Here is a 23,611-nt window from a genome sequence, read left to right as displayed (position 1 = left end):
GGATAACGGGTCCAATACCTGTACTACAAAAAAATGAAAGTTCTAGTTAAGGGACATTTTAGGTTTATGGTTTCTCTTCATGAAGAGTTGTCAAAATGTCAAATAGCCATTGCATTTCTGCAGAGTTTATAATTATATTGCCATTATTTGTTTATGTTTCAAACTTCCAAGCTTCTCTTTTAAACCCTGTAAATTCTGTTAATGTTTTCTGCTGAACTTGCAAAACGCTCTTATTTATTATCCTTTTGAACTACAGAATATAACATGAACTGAAACAGATGAATTTAAACTAGCATTTTACTTTCTTCCCCTAGCAGTAGTCATTTTGAGCCTTTTATTTTTAAATAGTCTTTCTGCATAAGCATTTTAAAGAGTGGGAAAAAGCCTAAAACAGATGACTTAACTGAATGTGTCTAAATTACTTTCTAGGTCACTGTCCTCTGTACACTGTGTATCCAGTTACATAGTACAGGTAATTCCTATTTAAAAAAAAAAAAAGTAAGTTCATAAAGTGTAAGACAAACAAATCCCTCTATAGCTGTCCCCTGGAAATGGGATTTGACTCCAAAATGGCAATCATCACAGTCCCTTCATGAATAATGTATTAGTGGTAATATTAGGAAACTTTCATTTTCTCACATGCCAAACCCGTTATTCAAATTGCTTTATCTATAGAGACTGTCAACACAACTGTATCTGAGTTCAGAATTTTTACAAATCTGAAGTCTCACTTAATATCACATGATTAACTAAAATATTCTTTCTCATTTTATATGTATAGTAATCATATCCTACTTATGTCCATCTTCTGCTGGGGATACAATTCACCCTTGACCATAAAAACCACACTGCTGAATACTGTTTATTCAACTTCAAAGATTTTATTTTCTTTCCAGCACACCAGGCATACATACAGTCATGTTTTTGTTTCAGGCCACATAAGTTAACTCCTTAACACACTCCACCAGCCTTGGGATCACTATTCCTTTCTGTTTCCATCAATCCAGCAATCTCTAATAGTGCCCCTTTCCAAAACAGACTTTTCTCCTGGTGGATCCTGGCCTGGAGTAACAAAACCCTGGCTCACTGATTAAATATCCATCTGCAAGACTAATTCCACTACTCTCCTAGCTGGAGTAATGAGCAGCCCATGCTAATTTTCTGTTCTAACTCATCCACCTAGTGCCTGTTAACACTTAAGGTTGAAGACACAGAGCTACTATTAGCAGCTACTCGTCGTGGCTACTGAAATAGACAATGCTTATCATTTACTGATAGTTGTCTCTACATGTGTTTTGACAGTGGCAATTCTCAGTATTGTCTATGGCAGGGTATTTTCTGTCATTTAGTAGCTGTGAAAAAGTAGCTGCTACTAGTAGCTCTGTGTGTCTTCACCCTAAAACTATGCTCTAACTTATCCTGTTACCTCTATCTAGTGGGTTGGGATCCTTATCTCCCTCTACATGTTGGTGTTAGCTCTGCCACATCCTTCTCGAACTGAAATCTAATTAGCATGGTTTTTATATTCCCCCATCTCTCATTCCCCTTGCCAGTAGAATGAATTACACTCATCACTGACATTATTACTCTAGTGGGCAAGTTAACTAATTACAACTTTTTACGTTAGCCATTTTTAGTCAAAACATATATGAAATCACAATTTTCACTTTACTTTTCACTTTACTTTCACGCATCATTTCACCCAATCAACATAAATTACCTTGTGCGTATGTACATGCTTTATAAGGTAGAAGCTCCCACTCATTTCATCTAAATGCCACCTTAACAAAGTCAATAATGAGCAAAATTGAGGTAAGAGCAAATTGCAAATCTGTTGTATTTTTGCTGGAAACCCTGCCTCTTTCTTAGCAGTCAGGGCATTCTGATTTGAGATTAAAATTCTTTACTCCTAAAATGTAATTTTACATGGATGACACCTAGATCAAAATTAAAGCATGTGAAGTTATAGTCTCACTGAACACATAAACTCGGTGGACAAAAACATCAGGTTGACAAGAGAAGATGTGAAAGACAGCAAGACTGGACTGTGCAATAATTTCGTTTTGTTTCACAACAATTCACACTTCCAGTCATGTACTGAAAGAAAGATTAACACCTGCATCAATGAGAATCATGGTATCATTCAATGGAACCATTGTTATTTAATGTCTGTGATTGTACTACCCTCAAGGGTTTAAATGCTGGTGGCATTCAGATAAGTGGTGAAACATTTCCAAGAAAACTCAGAAAAGTTTAGTTGTTTTAGACTTAATTCTACTAGATACTACCCCCTGTAATGTTCTACTGCCATGCAAGATGCAATATCTATGGGTCATAGAGGGAGCTGCAGTCCAGGTAATTACTGTATGCCAGATTGTGGTGACTTTCTGCTTGTTGACCATTAAGCTGCCCAAAGCTAACAATAGAAGGTATTTATATACAATTTAAAGGAAAATGTTTCTGAGACATTAATAAACTCTGTCCTATATACTCTTGACACAATGATTGCACTCTATGAAATCTTCTTCGCTAGCTATACTCAACAGTTCACCAACATCAAGCTCACTTTGGGGCTACCTGTCTCACTTGGCTCATAGACTCTCTCACGTGGCTAGCATGCAAACCCTCTACCTGAGCTGCACATAAAGAGGCACATGAGCAGAAATATTGGAGTAAAGTACAGTTGCCAAAAACAGGCTCCTTAATAAGGTTAACAGGAAAAAACACAATATTAAGAGATTAAAATTACATTAAATCTTTTTCAGCCCTCCACGTATTGTATTGTACAGTACCTCGGGACCATATTTATCATATAGGCTACACAGGCTATAGGGGGCAGGGCCAAGATCCAGTGTGCAGGGTGAACCATACCTTAATACATCCCTGCAATAACTTACTCCTGCCTGCTGTAATACTATAAGAAAAAGGCAGATTTGCAGTTCTGAAACTATGTATTGCAAGGCTGCAAGCTATATTTTACATATGCAATGTATATGCATTAGCCACCCAAATAAGTCGCAGAGAAATTCAACACAGCATTTAATAAAGTGATGTTTAAATTATGTTATGGCGACATCCTAATACAAATATTTTCATGTTAACAACATTAAAAAATTATGTACGGCATTAAATGCGTGCTTGCAGATTCACTAAAATCAGAGCATTCATTTACAATGTCGTCCTAAATAATTCTTTACACATTAAACACCACGTTTAGCGTCTGTTGGAAGAAACACTCAAATATATTTTTTATGCATGCTATCAAGCAGAAATGTTTTTCAGACACTTTGATGGCTTGAATTTATTGGAGAGAGGATTTTGAGTGCATTTTCTAACTTTGCCATCTCCGTCACGGCAACAAATGAATCTAAGCCTCTGCTGTTGGTTGCTGTGCTGGCTTACTGACATAGCAGGCCTTCACATTTTTATGATTATGGAATACTCTAAACCATTATGTATTAGGCATTTGGTTATGCTTACTAAGTGGCCACTTGCTGTCACTTTATTACATCTATGGTCAGTGTCCTCACAATGGAACAATAGAGACATAAAAAGAAGTAACTTGTTTACCCATTATATCTGCCATTGAAATAGCTGCATATCAAAATATCCTTTCTAAGAGAATTTAGAATGATAACCATGACTCTGACCCTGAACTTCTATCACATTTATAAAAGCTTAGGGAATCATTCAATTAAATGTGTATTTTCAAGACATTTCATTGGAAATTAAAAAACAGTAATTTGTATAATAGGTTAGGTGCTTAATTAATTTAAGCAATTCCTTAGATTGCCAAAATTGTAATTTTTTTTGGTAGCCTCTCTGTGGACTGGCAGCCTATAGGAGGCCATGTTCGGCAGTACTCCTGGTTTTTATGCAACCAAAACTTGCCTCCAATCCAGGAATTCAAAAATAAGCACCTGCTTTGAGGCCATTGGGAGCAGTGTCATGACTGCTGTCATTTGTATAATATAAAAGAAATGCTTAAGCTTGTCACGATTTAGCATGCCGTGAAAATATTGCACGTTCTAGGAATTTTTCCTTGGCATCTCAGCCTTGAGGAATGTAATTTTTAAGCTTACTTGTTCTATCTCTTTAGTGGATTTTGTGTTCGATCCTTGTTCTTATTTAACGGATTCAATTTTAAAGCTGCATTAAAGTTATCCTGCTATTGCCATAAATGTCATGTCAAGAGATTGTTGATTCTATATCGGGTTTTGTGGCAAAGGTTTTGTTCTGTGAAATCTCCGGTACTGGATTTGACATGCAGTCTGTTCTGACTTTTCGACTAGTTTAACACCGTGACATGACTGGTCAAAACACAGAAAGTGCAATACATGGAAAGAGCTGATTTTGCAGATCATGACAGGCGCCTGGTGTCTTATAAGAAGACAGTACTGGATAATTTCTGCTCATTTACTGTAGAAATTTCATTTCTACCTATGTATTTCACAGAACATTCTGGACACATACTGACACATAAGAGGTGTTATTGCCTTGCAGTATTTTTACACCCCTTATGTATATGCAGGCATATTTCTCCCCATTAGTAGGTCTAAAATCAGATTTTGCTTTTCCTACTTACATAGTTTTCTGGTAAATGTTCTTTTTAATAGTAGTTTTTAAAGGAATACTGTCATAGTAAAAATATTTTTTTTCAAAAAGCATCAGTAAATAGAACTTCTCCAGCTGAATTCTGCATTGAAATCTTTTTTTCATAAATGCAACCAGATTTTTTTATATTTAATTATGAAATTTCTCATGGGGCTAGCCATATCCTTCATTTCCCAGGGTGCTACAGCCATGTGACCTGTGCTCTGATAAACTTAAGTCACACTTTACTGCTGAGCTGCAAGTTGGAGTGATATCACCCCCCTGTCAGCAGCTGATCAGCAGAACAATGGGAAGGCAGCAAGACAGCAGCTCCCAGTATATATAGTAGTAGATCTGGCAATAAAAGTTCTGCAAGTGACCAATTGGCTGGCAGTGAAAGGGTTAAACCAGAATCTTGTTGTATCTATAATGCCACAGTTATATCCAACGTTTACCCTTCTGCACGTTTGAGGATTTGTAACCATAGTCATATATTTTTGGGGGATTGTGCATAGGAATTTTTTTTTAGAAAGCTTGCATTAAAGATACACAATGCAGATGTAAAATTTGAATATATAACCAGGCTATTAAGAAAGGAAATGAAAAACATGTTTCCAAGGTGAGCAAAGCAATTAGCAAAGCATAGGAATAAAGCAAAACCTAAACAGTCAGGTGTGGGTCTATTAATGATAGAGATCAGAAGGTTGCTTATTTGGGATTAGAAGGCAGAAGTTTTCAATCAATCCTTGACAGTAATTCTTACTTGTTGCCTGTTCATTGTGCTTTTTGCTTTTATTCAAGTTGTTACAGTAAGCTTTGGTTTCAGCTATATTCGCTGGCAAATCAACTAACATTGCTGAAACACCATGTAGCTGTGTATAATAACTGAATCTTTTGTAAGGACAGCTTAAATAAATAGGCCATCTTTGAATTTTTTTATGAAACTGTGGCAAAATTTTGCCACCGAAGAAAATGCACATGGTAAAAATGCCCATTGACTTCAATGCATTGTGTGAAGCAAAAACAATGGCCACTGACTTCATTGCGTTCCATTAATTTTTCAGTGGTTTCATTAATTTTTTGTCAAAGTGAGACAGGACAGATTTTCTCATCACAAGTAACCTTAATAAGTAAATGTTACCTGCAGATTGGTTGCTATGGATTACTAGACTGATGGAAACTTTACATAGTTACCTTTAAGACTGGAAGATTTCAATGGTTACTGGAGTCTTTTTTCAGGTTATTACATTGGTATAGTTCCACAATAAGATATAATAATATTTTTTTTTCTTCCTTAATACACAGTGCAAAGTCATAAGTTTGGTACTTGAAGAACATTTTCTCCACTTGTAATGGAAATATCACCATGTACTTAAGATGACATTTTGAAATTTCACCAAACTTTCCAATTCCAATTATACTTTCATTGCTTTGTATGGTCCCTTCCTTTTTCTACCCCAAATGTCCCTCCCTAGCTTTTATTACACTGATTATCTATTCATTTGCTGCCTAGATTCAATCTACAAAAGATAGTGCATGCGATTTCTGTTAACAAGCTCTTGACTTTTGTTGCTAACATAAACATAGAAAATAGGCAATAATTAAAGTTCTCTAGACACAGCAACTCCTTAGATACATCATGATGCTAATTTGATCGTTAGGGCTCCTGTCTGTTACCTGAGCTTAGAGACCTATTCATAATTTACAGTATAAAATGAATGATAAACGGTTGAGTGGTATTTAATTCATATTTATATTACATGGCAACTTTGAATGCAGCATCAACTTCTATGGCGGATAGAATGTCCTCATGATCTTGCAGATGAACACAATTACAGCTTTATTTACAGTCACCATTAGAGTCCTATAGGTAACACTGTGCTTAAATGACAGAGAGGAGTCTCTTGCTCACTCAGCATGAGCTAGCAGGGTCAGATAGTTTGGTGGAAGGAGAACAGCAGCAGTATGATGAGGCAGTAAGCTGGGTGACAGAAAATCTATTGTGGGGAAAAGGAAAAGGGAGACTGCTCCAGGGTTTGTGAATCCTTACAGATTTGCCAGATTGTGTAAAGAAAATGGGAGAGTGAATGCTGGACTGGCAGTTTTAGGTGGGGTTGACCTCTCTAACGGCCTGGAAACCAGTCTCTCTAGTAGTGGTGGGGAGAAGAGCAACGCTAGGGGGCTGATTTACTAACCCACGAATCCGACCCGAATTGGAAAAGTTCCAACTTGAAAACGAACATTTTGCGACTTTTTCGTATGTTTTGCGATTTTTTCGGATTCTTTACGAATTTTTCGTTACCAATACGATTTTTGCGTAAAAACGCGAGTTTTTCGTATCCATTACGAAAGTTGCGTAAAAAGTTGCGCATTTTTCGTAGCGTTAAAACTTACGCGAAAAGTTGCGAATTTTTCGCGTAAGTTTTAACGCTACGAAAAATGCGCAACTTTTTACGCAACTTTCGTAATGGATACGAAAAACTCGCGTTTTTACGCAAAAATCGTATTGGTAACGAAAAATTCGTAAAGAATACGAAAAAATCGCACAACATACGAAAAAATCGCAAAATACCGATCATTACGAAAAAAACGCAATCGGACTCATTTCGACCCGTTTGTGGGTAAGTAAATCAGCCCCTTGGCCTAAACAGTCTGGTTATATCTGGGGATTCAATTATTAGGAAATCCAATTATTAGGAAAGTGTATAAAGTAATCTGTTGTCTGGATCGCTACAACCAAACAGTTTGCTGCCAGGGTTCGGCATGTGGTTGATCAGGTAGACAAATTATTGGTTGGGGCTGGGCATGACCCAACTCTCTTTGTACATATTGATACTAATGAAAACATTAATGATACAACATTAGTGTGTTAGTGTAACTCACTATTCTCCCCCTTATATAAACTAGCTAGGGTATTGCCAACTTTAGTGCCCCAGAGGCAAACTTACTCTAGAACCTGCTCAAGGGGCATACCAACCGTGCATTGCTGTCTACTGTATTATTTTCATCCCTTTCACACTAATGGGGGAATGTAATATATGTTGCTAATGGTTAAAATGTTCACAATGCAAATAAATATTCACATTGCAAACAATTTTGCCTTTGCACGAATGTCATATACTTTTTGCAAACCTTTTGCCCCTCGTGTGACAGTAGGTTAGATATTGCAAATTTATTTAGATTACGCCAGTGTGTAGTATATGAAAAACTTTCTAATGAAAAAGTTGTTTTCACACTAACAATTACACCATCTTCAAGCATGACTTAATCATTTGCAGTGAACAATTGATATTCGCAATGCAATAACAGTCTAATAAAAAATATTACATTAAAAAAATGAAATTTGTTATTCTTTTGTGTGCAGTTTTTTCCGCTTACATTACATTCCCCCCTAAGTTCTGCTTCTCTGCTGAAGTGTTTTTTAGGATTTAGTATTTGTGGAACATTTTTCCATTCAACATATCCAAAAAGTATCCTTGCCTAAATGCTATCCCAACCACTACACCTCTAGAGGCAGAGGGATATTATTTTATTACTTTGTAATTGAGGAGCCTTGAATATTGTGTAAATTATATCCTTATAAATGCTGCTTAGTGATGCCATCAAGGATCTGGGTTTTTTTGTAGATAACAAGTTGTGTAATTCCTGGAAATGTCATTTGGTGGCTACTAAAGCAAATAAAGTGCTGTCTTGTATAAAAAGGGGCATTGACTCAAGGGATGAAAACATAATTTTGCCTCTATAGGTCTCTGGTAAGGCCTCACCTTGAGTATGCAGTGCAGTTTTGGGCTCCAGTCCTTAAGAAGGATATTAATGAGCTGGAGAGAGTGCAGAGACGTGCAACTAAACTGGTTAAGGGGATGGAAGAGTTAAACTATGAGGTTGGACTGTCGAGGTTGAGGTTGTTTTCTCTGGAAAAGAGGCGCTTGCGAGGGGACATGATTACTCTGTACAAATATATTAGAGGGGATTATAGGCAGATAGGGGGTGTTGTGTTTTCCCATAAAAACGATCAACACATCCAAAGGCCACCCCTTTAGATTAGAGGAACGGAGCTTCCATTTGAAGCAGCGTAGGTGGTTTTTCACGGTGAGGGCAGTGAGGTTGTGGAATGCCCTTCCTAGTGATGTGGTAATGGCAGATTCTGTTAATGCCTTTAAGGATGAGTTCTTGAACAAGCATAGTATCCAAGACTATTGTGATACTAATATCTACAGTTAGTATTAATGTTTGTATATATTATTTATGTAAGTGAGTGTATAGATTGGTAAGTATAGGTTGTGTGTGCTGGGTTTACTTGGAAGGGTTGAACTTGATGGACTCTGGTCTTTTTTCAACCCTATGTAACTATGTAACTACAGTATAATCGCTTCGTAGCGATTATAACTAATGGCATCATAGGGCTTTTATATGGTCATGGAACTCCTCGGTGTCTTATAATATCCTTTATATTTTACAACTATTCCCTATATCTCTCATCAAGTGCAAACCAATGTGAAAACACTAAGGTTGCATTACACACAAGGCTACTGACCTCTTTTCTTCATAAATACTAGGTTATTTGACCACTGACCTATAATTTCCCATTGGCAATTTAAAGTAATCCTTTTTATTTACAAAGTGACCTCTTTCTCAGGGATGTTTTTGTAAATCTGTATGAATTGAGGTTGTATTCAACTCACAAGAATAAAAAATAATAATTATGTATGGAACAAGCACCAGCATGGGAATGCTATACTCAGTTGTGCTCTGTTGATATTAATCAATGAGTATATAATACAGACCTTTGGGAAGGCATCATTACAGAACACAAACTGTAGTACAAATGACAGAGCAGATGTCATTGTGCTATGGTGTAAACTGTCAATCCAATGTGCTCTACTTAATTGTTTAGACTATATTCTCAAAGCAATTGCTCTCCAATGAGCAATATTTTTTCAGTGGGAATGCCAGCTGTGTAAATCTGGCACCAAGTTCTTTGTTCCTGCAATTGAAGTTGGGATTATAAAACACTGTTTTCCTAGCACAAAATATGTCCTTCGTCCCCATTACAGTATAATATTATATTGTAGTCCCTATATGAAATATAACAGATAAGTGCTTATAAACGTCATTCTCAATGGTAAACTGTTATGGGTCTATGATGATTTTTTCTGGTCAGCAGAATTCTCATTGATAATAATCTTGCATCTGTAATATGTTGTAGTCAAACTGAAGGCAGAGTGGGGCAGTTTTCTGCAGAGTTGCATATTAAACCTCTGTGGCACTGCCTTGTACATACAGAAAAAAGAACAGGTAAAATGACAGCTACTTTATATTTTACACATGCCCCTTAAGCCAAGGTGACTTATTAATTGTATCTAAGGACAATATTTCGTTTGTGGCTCTATTTTAACCTATATTAATTATAATTAGTATGAATATGGTATTTGAAGCAATGTTAGCAAAGAAGGATGCATAAATAGAAAGTAATAACAGGCACAGAATAGAACTGTGGGCTTTACCAGTCTGGGACTGTCCCCTTTTGCTTACAGTTGGTAATTTGTGGATCCTGGCAAATGCCAGAGGCCTGCTTTAAGATGCCATAGACCATTTAGTTTGCTAGTGGGGGGCTGTTTGGCAATGCCAGGGTCTGTTTTGAATCCTAGTCCAGACCTTAAAGGGGAGATGTATATATTGCATTGTAGGAGACAATGAGACAATGTGGTTGGGAGCACAAGAAAAAAAATTAGGAGATGGAAGTGTCAAATAAATGAAGACAATGGGGAGGAAAGTCAAAAAAGTTTATGGGTATTTGATATTGAGTAGATTATTGCTGCATTTGCGATGGGTTACAACTCCGGAGTAAGATTTACTTAATTGAAATTCCACCTATAGTACTTTTCTTCTTCCTCTCCACATTTTCTGTTAAAGTGTACATACTCTGACCAGTTATGTTATTTAACACTTACCAATGCATATTTGTCTCTCCCTGTCTATAATGTTTTGTGCCACCCTCTATGTTAATCCTTGACATTGACCAATGCCCCAGAAGCAAGTGCTAAAGTACTACAGGGCATATAATTGCATCCCAAAGTACTTATGTCTATGCTATTGCTGCACTCAAGCTGGGATAGAAATGATGTGCACCAGTGTGTCTCCCCAAGCCCACCCCTCATGAATACAGCATTATATTCATGGGAAAGTCATTCCGTTCCATCCTGGAGTGCAAAAACTTGCACCCTTAGGTGCTTGTAAGGTTGCCACCTTTTATGACATCCAGGCAGGGGTGAGATTGGTGACATCAAGGGTTGGTACAAATGCACCAGGTGTGTGTCATGATGTATTGGGGTATGGCCATGACATTTAGCAGTAGGCTATGATGTGTCGGCCTGTGATTGGCCCCATTTGGCCTCAATCGGGGACAGTCCTACCCAGTTTTCTAAAAACTGACAGTTTGTACAGGGCAGCCCATCTGAACCAGGCTTTCCAGTTCAAAACCAGACAGGTGGCAAACCTAGGTGCCCCCATAGAATGCAGTGCAATATGCAACATGTATGTCAGTTTTTCCTTTTGCACCCAACACCAAACATAAATGATCCATTGGATCAGTTAGCAGCAGCAATGCCTATGCCTTTATGGTCTTGTCTAAGAGGGCAATACTAGACAAAAGACCATATTACATTTCATATGATTCCCTAAATCTCACAAGGTAACAATTTGTTATTCTAGTGTCATGCATTCTGAATAATGACTTTCATTTGTATTTGTTCCTGGTATCATTTTGTACTCCTGATAGCCTGGTTCCTGATAGCCTTCATGCAGTACAATAAAGTACTGAGGCAGCATGTTCTACCCAAGCACAGATGATTTTAAATAAACAGAACAAATCCCTTTGAACAACAGCTGCCATTGTGCTATAAAGAGCTGCAAGCAGCAACTAAACAGAAATGACAACACTCCCTATAACATTTTATGCCTTTCCTAGGCAGAGATTATACTTGTTTTAGAACAATTGAATTACCCGAGTGCTAAGTGGTAGGCAATTACTTTGCCACTTACAACTTTGCAGTGCCTTAAGTGAGTGAGAAAAAGGTGCCGAGTGAGAAACGGGCATTGTGCCTTATTTTATATCACATGAGCTATGAAAACCCAATGGGGGATGTAACTGTTCACTTGTGAATAATTTTTCAGTCTAACTCAGCATGGCCTGGAACGTACTGAACAAAGGATTTTTACACTGATATTATCAAGGGTATTACAACATGGATAATTGTTTGAATTTAGACTAAAACATTAAATAGCACTGAGTAAAATACTTATTTTCAGCCTGAAAGATCAATAATTGCCAGCTTTTTATCTTTGGGCTTCCATGTAGCATAAAGAAATAGTGTAGAAAGGCCGCCACCTTGTGGATTGCTAAGAAAATGCCAGGAGATGTTAAAATTATCCTCCATGAGTCATTTTAGCTTTTCTGAGTTGTACTGTAGTTCCTTTGCTATTATGTGTTTAAATGCAGAATTAAAATGTCTATAAGTCCAGTATAAATTGTACAGTTTATTTACTTCTCCTGTGTTTGTGTTGTTCTGGCAGGATCCTTGAACTCCAGCAAAATGGAGATATGGATATATTAAAACATAAATGGTGGCCAAGGAATGGACAATGTGAGCTTCATTCTTCAATGGACACTAAACAAAAGGGAAGTTCCCTAGATATCAAAAGTTTCTCTGGGGTGTTTTGCATCCTAGCAGCGGGCATTGTACTATCCTGCTTCATAGCAATGGTGGAGACGTGGTGGAACAAGAAAAAAGGCTCACGTGTGCCATCAAAAGAGGTAAATATTTATACACTGTGATTATCTTATGAGATGTTTTATTTTTTTATTCACTGATTCTTTCACTTCTTTGTTTCTTAAAAATTATATAGCAAAGTGTACTTAACCAAAATGGACAACTAAACTTAATTCTTCTTTACTTCCAGAGTAGAAGAGGTTTCAGTTCTTGGGACTATTCTCAATGGAGATTTTTAGGAGAGTGTTGCAGTCTCTTCACGCCAGCTTGTCTATGGCCATAATTAGCGAAAGTCCTTGTTCTACATAGATAAGAGCCAATGAAATTGCCTGATTCACTAGGAATCATGACAATTTAAAATGTGCAAATTTCTCTGCAAATTTGCTTGTGCAAATGCATGCCTAATTTGCACATATTTATTAAAGCCCTCTTGCCCCTACATTGTAGGAAATGGTTACATCTCTCATTCAATACGAAACTCGTAACAACCAGTTAGATATCAGATTTCATCATTCTAGATAAGTTAAAGCTAACTGATGATTGGTTGCTAAAGGTCACTGGACAGCGTCAAAGATATTACATAACCTAGTTTTACTGATAGTATCAGAGCAATGTTCTATTGGGAAACAGTTAACAAATACAGTGCTTGAAATTGTCACTTATAACATGATTGGCAGCCTCGCCTAATATGAAATACCAAGTCCTCGCTTTCCCTGAGTTGTGGTTTAAGGAACAGAAAATGAAGACTATTCCTTGGTATACTGCATATTCTTCTAGCCTACTGCAAAGTAGGTCAGATGAATCAAATATTTAAAAATGTGATAAATTACTCAGAGCTCATTTCAAATTCAGCCAAGAAAATAGAGTACATTTTGGTCTTTTCAATAATCCACTGTATCTGTTAGCTATACTGCCAAATTCCAACTTGGAGCCAGAGCGGAAGAAGTAAACAGATGCTCAGAATCATGACATTTGTATAGAAACAATAGCAGCTATTATCATTGGAAATTATCTCTGCTTCCTCTTTATTGCATGCTTTTCGTTGTCTGAATCAAACATAGCTAGAAGGAAACTAAAATATGATAATACACTTTTAGTTAAGTCAGGATCATTAGGGCATTAATCACGTTAATAAAAAAACAAGTAACGAAATAATTAGAGACATTTATTTAAAGATAATAAAAAGGTCAGTGTTTCAGTGCAGATAAGGAATAACTGCATCTAAAATGTAAGTGCCACAAATAAATATACACAGAAAATGAACTTGATTCCTGGTTGTAAACTATAGTTTTTTTTCTCTTTGCCTTAACAATGCAGGGGAAATTGTATAGCAAGCACAGCTTGAATATTAACTCATGTTATCATTGCCACATTAATTGTTGTGACTATGTACAGTTCAGTTCAGATAACTTTTTATGTGTTGTAGAAGAGGTTCATGAGTTCAAATGACTTGCAGACTGAATAAAATAAGTAATTAGCTATAGTTATATAGATCATTTTATATTTGACAATCCTATTATCTAATTCTTGTGACTAGACACTAAGGAAAAAAAAACACTGAAGTGCTACTGTGGGAATATTATGCCCTAGCCTCGCCCATGCTGTTGCCCCTAAACACAACCAAAAGTGCAGTCCTTGGGCAGCAGGAAAAGAACAGCGGAGCCAATATTATCAAAAGATGCTTTTTTTATACCAGTTTACATCAGATTCTCTAACACCAGATGTCCTTTCAGCCTCACTTAGAGACCGACCATGTGGCAGGAGACAAACGACTTCATTATTAGTACAGAATATGCTGCACAGATTTTTAGTGCTTATAGTGTACAATTTAACACATATCAGCTGATATTCAATCTGGTAGCACAAGCTTTACAATAACTTGATCCAAATGTGAACAAACAGAACATTATGTGATGACATATTATTGCACAGTTACACATTTTTATAAGAAGCTGATAAAAAAAAGAAATACAAGATCCATTTCTGAATGATATTTTATTTTTTTAAGTATTTTACAAGTATTTCTACACTTTCACAACTTCATTTATATAAAACTGCCTCTGCAGTTTTTCAGGAGGCCTTTGGATGTACGATATATCCTTGTATTCCTCATATTGCTGCATGCTGACAGCATCCTCTTGCCTCTATAAAGAAGCAGTTCATCTTTAAGTTAACTCTTAGTATGCCATCAGGGCCAGAACAAGAGCGTAACAATAAGGGGCACCAGGCAGGTACCTTTTCTTCCTACTCCTAGCCTGCTCTCTCTTGCTCCTACTGCCACTTGGCATTGTGCGGCACTAGAGATGAGAGAATCTGTGCCATTTCGCTTTGCCATAAAATTCGCGAAACTGCAAGAAAATTCACGAAATGGCAGAAAACTTGTGAATCGCATTTGTCACGTGATTTTTTTGTCGCCTGCGCTTTTTTTTTTGCCGCAGCCGTGACCTTTTTTGACGTGACCGCGCCCAATTTGATACACAACTACATTTTTTTACGCACAACAAATTTTTCTGTAGCGAATTTTCACAGAAGTTTCGCAAAACAATTCGCCCATTACTATGCGGCACCCCCAAGACAGCACTGCAGATGAGCACACGGGGGCATGGTGGCCATTCAGGTTCCCTAGGGCACCTGGCCGACTTGGCTCACATCTTATGTTATTGAATACCCAATTCTCAACACCTTTATGATTGGTTTTCATTTTTTTGTATTATTTTTTAATTATTTGACTTCTTCTTATGACCCTTTCTGGCTTCCAAGCCAAACTGGAGAGCTGAAATTCCAAACTGGAGAGTTGGATAAGAAGCAAAGTAATTCAAAAACCACAGATAAAAAATGAAAACTAATTGCAAATTTCTCAGAAAATAAGGTAAACAACCCCTTTAAAAGGGGTAGTTCACCTTTAAATAATCTTTTACGAAAATGTAAAGAGTGTTATTCTGAAACAATTTTGACTTGGCCTTTATTTTTTATTTTCTGTGGTTTTATAAATGATTTAACTTTTTTTTCACCAGCTCTCCAATTTGGAATTTCAGCAGCTATCTTTCCTAGGGTCCAATTTAACCTAGCAACCAGGCAGTGGTTTGAAACAGAGATGGGAATATGAATACAAGAGGGTCGAAAAAGAAAAATTAGTAATGAAAATCATGAAAGCTATTGTGCTTGCATTTTGAAGTTCCATTTTACAGGGAGGGCTGTCTCATTTTTGGACCACACTTTCAAATGGAGTTTGCATCTGATTCACTGAGCGCTAGTCTAGTGCACCTATTGACACAACATGCTGTGGAACAGTGGAAATACCAGCAAGTCCAGGGAGGCAGTAGCAGTAGTCGTGGTTACACACCATTTAGCAGTAGGGGCAGAGTGGATGCATTAGCAACCATGAGGAAGTGCAGGAGTGCATATTGAAACAAGTACCTTAATGAATTGTGTATACATGCCCTCTCCTTTGCGTCCAATTTATAGGACCCACGCTTGCAAAGGACCCCTTTAGACTTGTAAGTGATTAGAATCTTATCAATTATTTAATCACAACCCATTAAAACTTCATATGACTTAGGATTCACCATGAGCCAGTTATCTTAAAACAAATTTTTTGATCTCTGAACTCTGTTTTCCCTTCTGTAATATATGTCCCTCAGTGCTCGTTTTGAATAATGAATCAGCTCAAACATATTAGGCAGACATTACTACTCATTAATAATCAATGGCATCAACATCTCCCGCAGGGCTTTCTTGGAAAGATAGCAATATTATTCAATAAATGAAACATTTAATTTTACATTGCAGCCCTTGATCATTATTCACACAGACTTAGGGGCTGATTTACTAACCCACGAATCCGACCCGAATTGGAAAAGTTCCGACTTGAAAACGAACATTTTGCGACTTTTTCGTATGTTTTGCGATTTTTTCGGATTCTGTACGAATTTTTCGGATCCAATACGATTTTTGCGTAAAAACTCGAGTTTTTCGTATCCATTACGAAAGTTGCGTAAAAAGTTGCGCATTTTGCGTAGCGTTAAAACTTACGCGAAAAGTTGCGCATTTTTCGTAGCGTTAAAACTTAACGCAAAACATACGAAAAAATCGCAAAGTACCGATCATTACGAAAAAAACGCAATCGGACTCCATTCGACCCGTTCGTGGGTAAGTAAATCAGCCCCTTAGGGTTCATGAGTATTTATGCTTTCTAGAATTTGTAGAATGAACACCACCACCTAGGGGCACATTTACAAAAGCGCGAACGCACGAGCGTTCATGCGAACGCTCCGAGTGTATTTTCGCCGATTTTCTCGGGCGTCCGCACGACTTTTTCGTACGGTGCACGACTTTTTCGGACGTTTGCACGAAAAAATCGGAAAGGTTTTACCGCTGTTTACAATTGTTCGGTACGAAAATTTCGTGAGTTTCGGATCGCCAATACGATATTATCGTGAATAATACGATTTTTTCGGAAGCATTTTCGTGATATTTGCGATCTTACGAAATTTTCGTTTCCAATACGATTTTTTCCCATTCGTGATTCGTATTCGTGGATTAATAAATGTGCCCCCTAGCATTAAATAGAGAGGGCTATGACCTCCGCCAACTGAGACACTTTAGGTCACTACCAGCTAGTTTGGAAAAAGCTTTGGCCTTTGTTCAAGTTACATAATTAAGTTAGGTTTAAAAAAAGAGTCCATCAAGCTTAATCCCTCCAATCAAACCCCAGTGCACATAGTTACATAAATAAGTTGGGTTGAAAAAAGACCAAAGTCCATCAAGTTCTACCACTCAAATTAGCTAGCTGCTAGCTTGAAGAAAGACCAGTGATGTCCTGAAACACAGTCGAGGTCATACCACTTTCTGCAATTTGTTTATTTAATCAGGGACAGTGCTTTCTATTTTAACCAATGGACTGTGGCTGCATGTGCGCCTAGTTAAAAAGTATGTTTTATACTTTATATAACACCAAGCTTTATTAGTTGACAATATGTGCATCCACTAAAAATATATATTTGTTAACAGTACAGATGGAGTGTCCGGTATTGCAATGATAAAGCATGATAATTCTGATGTTTTTCACAGGAAGGCCTTCCACTGAGACCAATGGAACACAAGGAAGAAATGTGTGAACTTCTTGCATGAAATGTTGTAATACTGAGTGCTCCATCTGTACGAATCAATGCAATGTTAATTCACTGGGCATGATGAATAGAAGTATCACAGAGGAGAATGGGAATAAATTGATTGCCAAATGGTTCCCTGTTAAATCTTTCACCCCAGTGCAAATTAAAATAGCAGCAAAAATGTTCTGGCATTTATTAAATAGCACATAAATCTTTGTTTTTGTCTTATTTAGACCTGGTTTTCATACCAGAATGATGCAATGATTTAAATTAACATTCACTTATCATTATACTGGATAGTATATTATGTGCCAAAATGCAGTCTAGAATCGGTGCATTTTACATTTACATTATTCATTTTGCCCATATTTTTTTTGTGTATCTCTTGATTATGTCTATATTTCTTTTAATCTGTGTAGTACTGACAATACTATTTTCATTTATGTCACTAGAATTTATATTTAATAAAAAAAATCTGACAAAATTCTGCATCATTCATTCTCCACCCCATGTTTATTCCATTGTAGTACACAAGTTCCATAAATCGCTAGATTTTAATGCCTTTATTACAAATACCCTATACAAGCAATGCTAGAAGCACAAGTCTAGTGATTTCAATAAAACAGTCTGTAGCCACTCAAAGCCAATACATTACACAGTAGGGTTTTTTTCAAGCATTTTGGAAGTATAGTCTGGCATCCCCACCTCTACATAATAGGATTTATTATTTACAGGCAGACATCTGTGGCCAGGATTCTCTTCTGATAAGCTCAAGGCCTAATGGAGCCCTCATCAGCACAGCTGGAGTTCAATGCTGATAGCACAACAGCTACAGAGACACAACCTGAGGAATATGTTCTGTTAAAATGAACATTCAACAGTTTTTTTTTTGTTGTTTGTTTGTTTGTTTGTTTGTTTTTTGTTTATTGTTTTTATTACAAACCAAAAATGTTCTAGGCATTCACCACCCGTCTTTACTGTAAGTACCAAATAGATAGAGGAAGGAATAAGGTATCTGTGAAGAGTTAAGATACCACATGATGACTGGTGTATCATCATAAATAGTCAAATATGTTCTACACTTTAAAGATTTAAAAATTGCCATATTGTATACTGAACTTACTGCACAAGCCTAAAGTTTCAGCATCTCTATACCAGTAATGATCCAGGCCTTCAAAGGTATTCACAGGAGCGCAGTGTGCTCTAGGCTGCTGCTGAGAAGCTAAGCTTAATTATAAACCAGAAATGAGGCTGATATAACAGGGCTGGTATATTAACTTCTGATGCTAAAAGCACTGGTTGCAGAGCTGCTGAATACTACAAATCTAAATAATTACTAATTAGCCTTATATTGTGAGTATATAATTTTATAGTAAAAAATCATTTTAAAAAGGAATTAAATAAAAGTTTTGTTTTTTTTTTCTTTTGAAAGAAATACAGGTAGAGGGGAAAAAAATTTATGGAAACCATTCTTCGTCACCATATTTTTTTTATACTTCATGAAGGAATCACATCAGCCATGATCACTACACCCCACTACACCCCAACAAAGAAAAAAGTCATCTATAAATAGTTAATGAATTATATATACACGTTATGAATGAATTTTATGTTATTATTTTGCAGATCGTCTGCTCTAAAGCCCTACTGAAAATAAAATAGGATCCTGGGGATTCTATTTGTATTTCTACCTACAGAACACAGGGAGTCCAGTTGCTGTTAACAATATATTAGTCGCTAAACCAAGCCCCACCCCAGTGCATGGGAAAGAACTACATCTCTTTTTCCCCTTTATATGATGTTTATGTGATGTTTCTACTATAGTCTCCTTAAGGCAAAAGGGTCTAGAATGGCAATATACCACTCTGCTCAATATAAAGCAATAATTAGGTTGTTACACTAAAATGCATGAACTTTCCTTATACTAATTCTCAAAAGTCATAGCTGCAATAAGATAAATTCTTCAGTCATGCTCTCTCTCCCATTGCAACAAGTGCTGCTCTTCCTTTCCTCCCTATTCTGCTGATAGCCATAGGAATTATAAGAACAGTTCAGCATAATACTTCTAAATTATAATTAAGAGTATGACAAAACGGTGGACACAATCTCATAGGGTCAGATTAACGTTCAAATTTGGGTTCTTACCGCTATTTGTTTATTATGCTCTAAAACTCGAAATTGTATAAATGCATTTCTTGTTTTTTAACAACTGAAGGGACTTGTTAAAATCGAATTTTATACTATTCTGCACTTTGCACTTTTACATTTTTTCTTTTAAGGCAGTAGGTGTTCAACTGCATTCTGTAGTAGAATATTTAATTACAGGTATGGGACCTGATATCCAGAGTGTTTGGGACCTGGGGTTTTCCGGATAAGGGATCTTTCTGTAATTTGTTATCTCTATACCTAAAGTCTACACAAAAAAAATCATTTTAACAGCAATGGGATTATTTTTCCTCCAATAAGGATTAATAATATCTTAGCTGGGAGCAAATACAAGGTATTGTTTTATTATTACAGAGAAAAAGGAAATCAATTTTAACATTTTGAATTATTTAAGTCTGTGGGAGATGGCCTTCCTGTAATTTGGAGCTTTCTGAATAACAGGTTTTGGATAACGGATCCCATACCTGTACAATAAAAAGGAATTCACAATATACTGCAATTAGTACATAACATTTTCTCATATAATAGTATAATATAGTGTACTTGAATCCCTGCAATTTGCAGAGTTGGCATGTAGACATTTTATATTATGTATGTTCTTGTAAGTATTTTTATTTCTAGAAACCTGGCAGGAGTATATGGACTCTTCTTGCAATGCTTGCCCATTATCTGTATTGTTGTAATAATGTTATGCAGTTGGTTCTAATGCTCACTATTTTATTATAGTCCTCCAAAATACATACTAATGTTTAGTGATAAAATAAATCATTTTGAGTTTAGGTTGTTCTTTTCCTTTACACAGGTGTCACAAACAAAAATTATTAAGCCATTAAAGCAAATGGATATTTTACAGTGTTTCCCCAATATCTAAATTAGAACTATAAACGTGTAAATGTGCAGCTTCTAATTATCATAGAAGAAAGGTTAGTAGGGGCATGGGTTTTTCAAGCTGCTATGATTACAGGATTATTTTAAAAGATGGAATACAGGCTAAATAGCCTGTCATTAAGTAGCAATAACAGCCTGACAAAAGAGCTATAGTCTGAAATGTGTCTTGTAATCCCTCTACAAAATAATCTGTATTCATTGTAGCATAATAATTGTGTATCCCTGGCTAGTATTCTGCGTTGTAACACTGAGGGCAAGGCACATTTCAGAACAGTAGAGAGATTGTCCATTAAACAGAATCATTTTTATAAGACGTTTAAAAAAGGAAGGTCTATGATGACCACTGTGCTGCTTTTAATTACCGTTCAACAAATTGCATGTATCCAGGGTCATTGCTTTAGAATAGTGATCCCCAACCAGTGGTTAATGATCAACATGTTGCTTACCAACCCCTATGATGTTGCTCCCAGTTGCTTCAAAGTAGGTGTTCATTTTTACATTTCTGGTTTGAAAGCACAGAGGCTATGGAGGTTCCGTGTGGTCTCTTATCCAGCAGTCAGATAATCCTGCTACGACAAACTTGTTTGAATATTTTCAAATATAATATAACCTGAAAAAAAAATATTTATTAAAAATAATATTCTGAAATGCTAAAGGAGTGAATGGCTTACTTGTACTGAATTCTTGTATTAACCTATAGGTAGCAATTCTTCAAAAGCCTTTCTCCCCATATACAGTGTGTGCAGCTGCAATGTAGCAATGCTAACCCCCACCCAAAAAAAGACAGTAGTATAAATAATTATGATAGGCATGAATTCTAGCATGGGATTATCAGTATTATCAATTGATCCATTTTTTAAAAAAAAAATCTTTGTCTAAAGTATTTGTTATGTTTAAACTGAAGCTTAGGGTGGTAGCTCCTATCGGTGTATCTAATGGTGGTTTTACAATGGAGAATCTGTATATACTTAAAGAAGTGACATGAACCCTAATAGTACAGTGTATTAGTGAGCTGGTGTGGTAATTCCCCAGCAGCAGATATATAAGGTGCCTACTTAATACTGTGCATTTCCCTCTCTATTTTTTTTCTCCAGGATGACAAAGAAATTGACCTGGAACATCTCCACCGACGTGTAAACAGCCTGTGTACAGACGATGAAAGTCCACATAAACAATTCTCCACCTCATCAATTGACCTAACGCCACTAGACATTGATTCTTTACCAAATCGTCAAACTCTGGAACAAATAAGTGACTTCAGGAATACTCATATAACAACTACAACTTTTATACCAGAGCAGATTCAGACTCTTAGCCGTAACTTATCTTCTAAAGCTGCTTCTGGTTTTTCCTTTGGCAATGTTCCTGAACACCGAACTGGCCCTTTCAGGCACAGGGCACCCAATGGTGGATTTTTTAGAAGTCCAATTAAAACTATGTCAACCATCCCCTATCAACCAACTCCTTCTCTAGGGCTTAATCTTGGTAATGACCCTGACCGAGGCACCTCTATATGAAATTATAGAGAGAGTCTCTTCACTGTTTCTTTTAGGACTCCCTTTACAAGGAGCTTCTGTAAAAATATGGGACTAACATGGATGTATTTTTTTATATCCAGATTATTAACAATTTTCAAGTTTTGCTTTATCTTCCTTGATTCTGTCTGTAAATGTATTTTAAAGTTTCTCGGTTCACCTCAATATTTCACTCATTGTCGCTATTTTGTTTATTAGCTTCTCTGTTTCTTTCATGTACTTTCTCCCTTTCATTTCTCCAAAGCATTTGCAATAACATCAGTATTCATTACATTATATTCTGCTGCCTCTACTATGAACTACTGCTGTTGGACCCTTTACCTGTGGCCCAATGGAGAAACCCTGCAGTATTAATTAAAAAAAAAAAAAATTTAGGCCACAAAAAATGTAGGAATGCAATTTTGTAGATGTATAAAGAAGCCATTACTATGCCAGAAAAAACACCCTAAAAAGGGCAGTATACATTTATATATATATATATATATACCTTTGCTCAATATGAACACAAAAAATAGGACTTGTGCGGTAAATATATTCTTCCTATCCCTGTAATTTAAAAAAAGAAAACACATATTTTCCAAATTGTTTACTATTCTAAAGCACCCACTGTAAACAGGCAATATATTGAATGAAAATAATGAGCTCTGCATAAACAAACCCCTCCCTTCCCTGAGCTGCAGCCTTTCCTAGGCTTTGAGATGAGGAACATCTTAAGGTGGCCACACACATGGCGATTTTCGATCTTTTGTGCGACCATCGGTCACACAAAAGATCGTTCCAATCGGTCACTAGCGTTCAGTGCTGAAACGGCAGATATGGAGGTAGAAACAATAGGATTTCTACCTCCTTCTGCCGATTCAGCTCTGAAGGCAGATTTTGCTCAGACGCCTTCTAAGGCGCCCAATCAAAATCTCTTAACCCACCCGATCGGTGAGTCGACCGATATCAGCAGCCTTCTGCGATATCAGTCGCCTCGCCGACTTGCCATACATGCACCGAATATCGTACGAAAAGAGGGTTCGAGGTACGATATTATCGGTGCATGTATGGCCAGCTTTAAACAGAGGGCTTATCTGTTGACAAGTAATCATGTTTTACTACCTACTCCTCCTACATAGTACAAACAGAAACATAGATATACTAGGGTTGATTAAGGTGGATTTGCGTTAAGTTGCGAAGATGCAACGGGCGCTAATTAACGCAGCGCGCACAAATTGTCACCGCATGCAAAAAAACGCACGTCATATTAGCCATACACGCCATTACTTTCGGAAAACTACTGTTCTGAAAATGACCATTTTCCTGCAAACTGGAAGTTACATCACTCTAGGGCAGAGATCCCCAACCTTTCTTACTTGTGAGCCACAGTCAAATGTAAAAAGACTTGGGGAGCAACACAAGCATCATAAATGTTCATGGAGGAGCCAAATAAGGGCTGTGATTGGCTATTAGGGGCCTCTATGCACACTATCAGCTTACAGGGGTTTTATTTGGTAGGAAATCTTGTTTTTATTCAACCAAAACTTGCCCCCAAGTCAGGAATTCAAAA

The 23,611-nt window shown here is 36.8% G+C and overlaps 1 protein-coding gene across 3 annotated transcripts in view; it reads left to right on the top strand.

Moving 5' to 3' along the window:
- The window catches only part of grid2 (glutamate receptor, ionotropic, delta 2), a 546,810-nt gene extending 523,968 nt beyond the window's left edge, over positions 1-22,842 (top strand). Inside the window, exons 15-16 of one of the 3 annotated variants that reach the window (XM_031903170.1) lie at positions 12,166-12,406; positions 21,622-22,842. In XM_031903170.1, the coding sequence (XP_031759030.1) occupies positions 12,166-12,406; positions 21,622-22,044 (664 nt within the window). In that variant the 3' untranslated portion in view covers positions 22,045-22,842. The other 2 variants (XM_031903172.1, XM_031903175.1) reach the window with 2 other exon arrangements.
- The last annotated feature ends 769 nt before the right edge of the window (positions 22,843-23,611 follow it).

This window comes from Xenopus tropicalis, chromosome 1, assembly GCF_000004195.4.
Source record: "Xenopus tropicalis strain Nigerian chromosome 1, UCB_Xtro_10.0, whole genome shotgun sequence".
In the NCBI taxonomy this organism is placed as follows: Eukaryota; Metazoa; Chordata; class Amphibia; order Anura; family Pipidae; genus Xenopus; species Xenopus tropicalis.
Note: the sequence above shows the minus strand (reverse complement) of the source record. Positions and strands in the feature narration are given on the sequence as shown.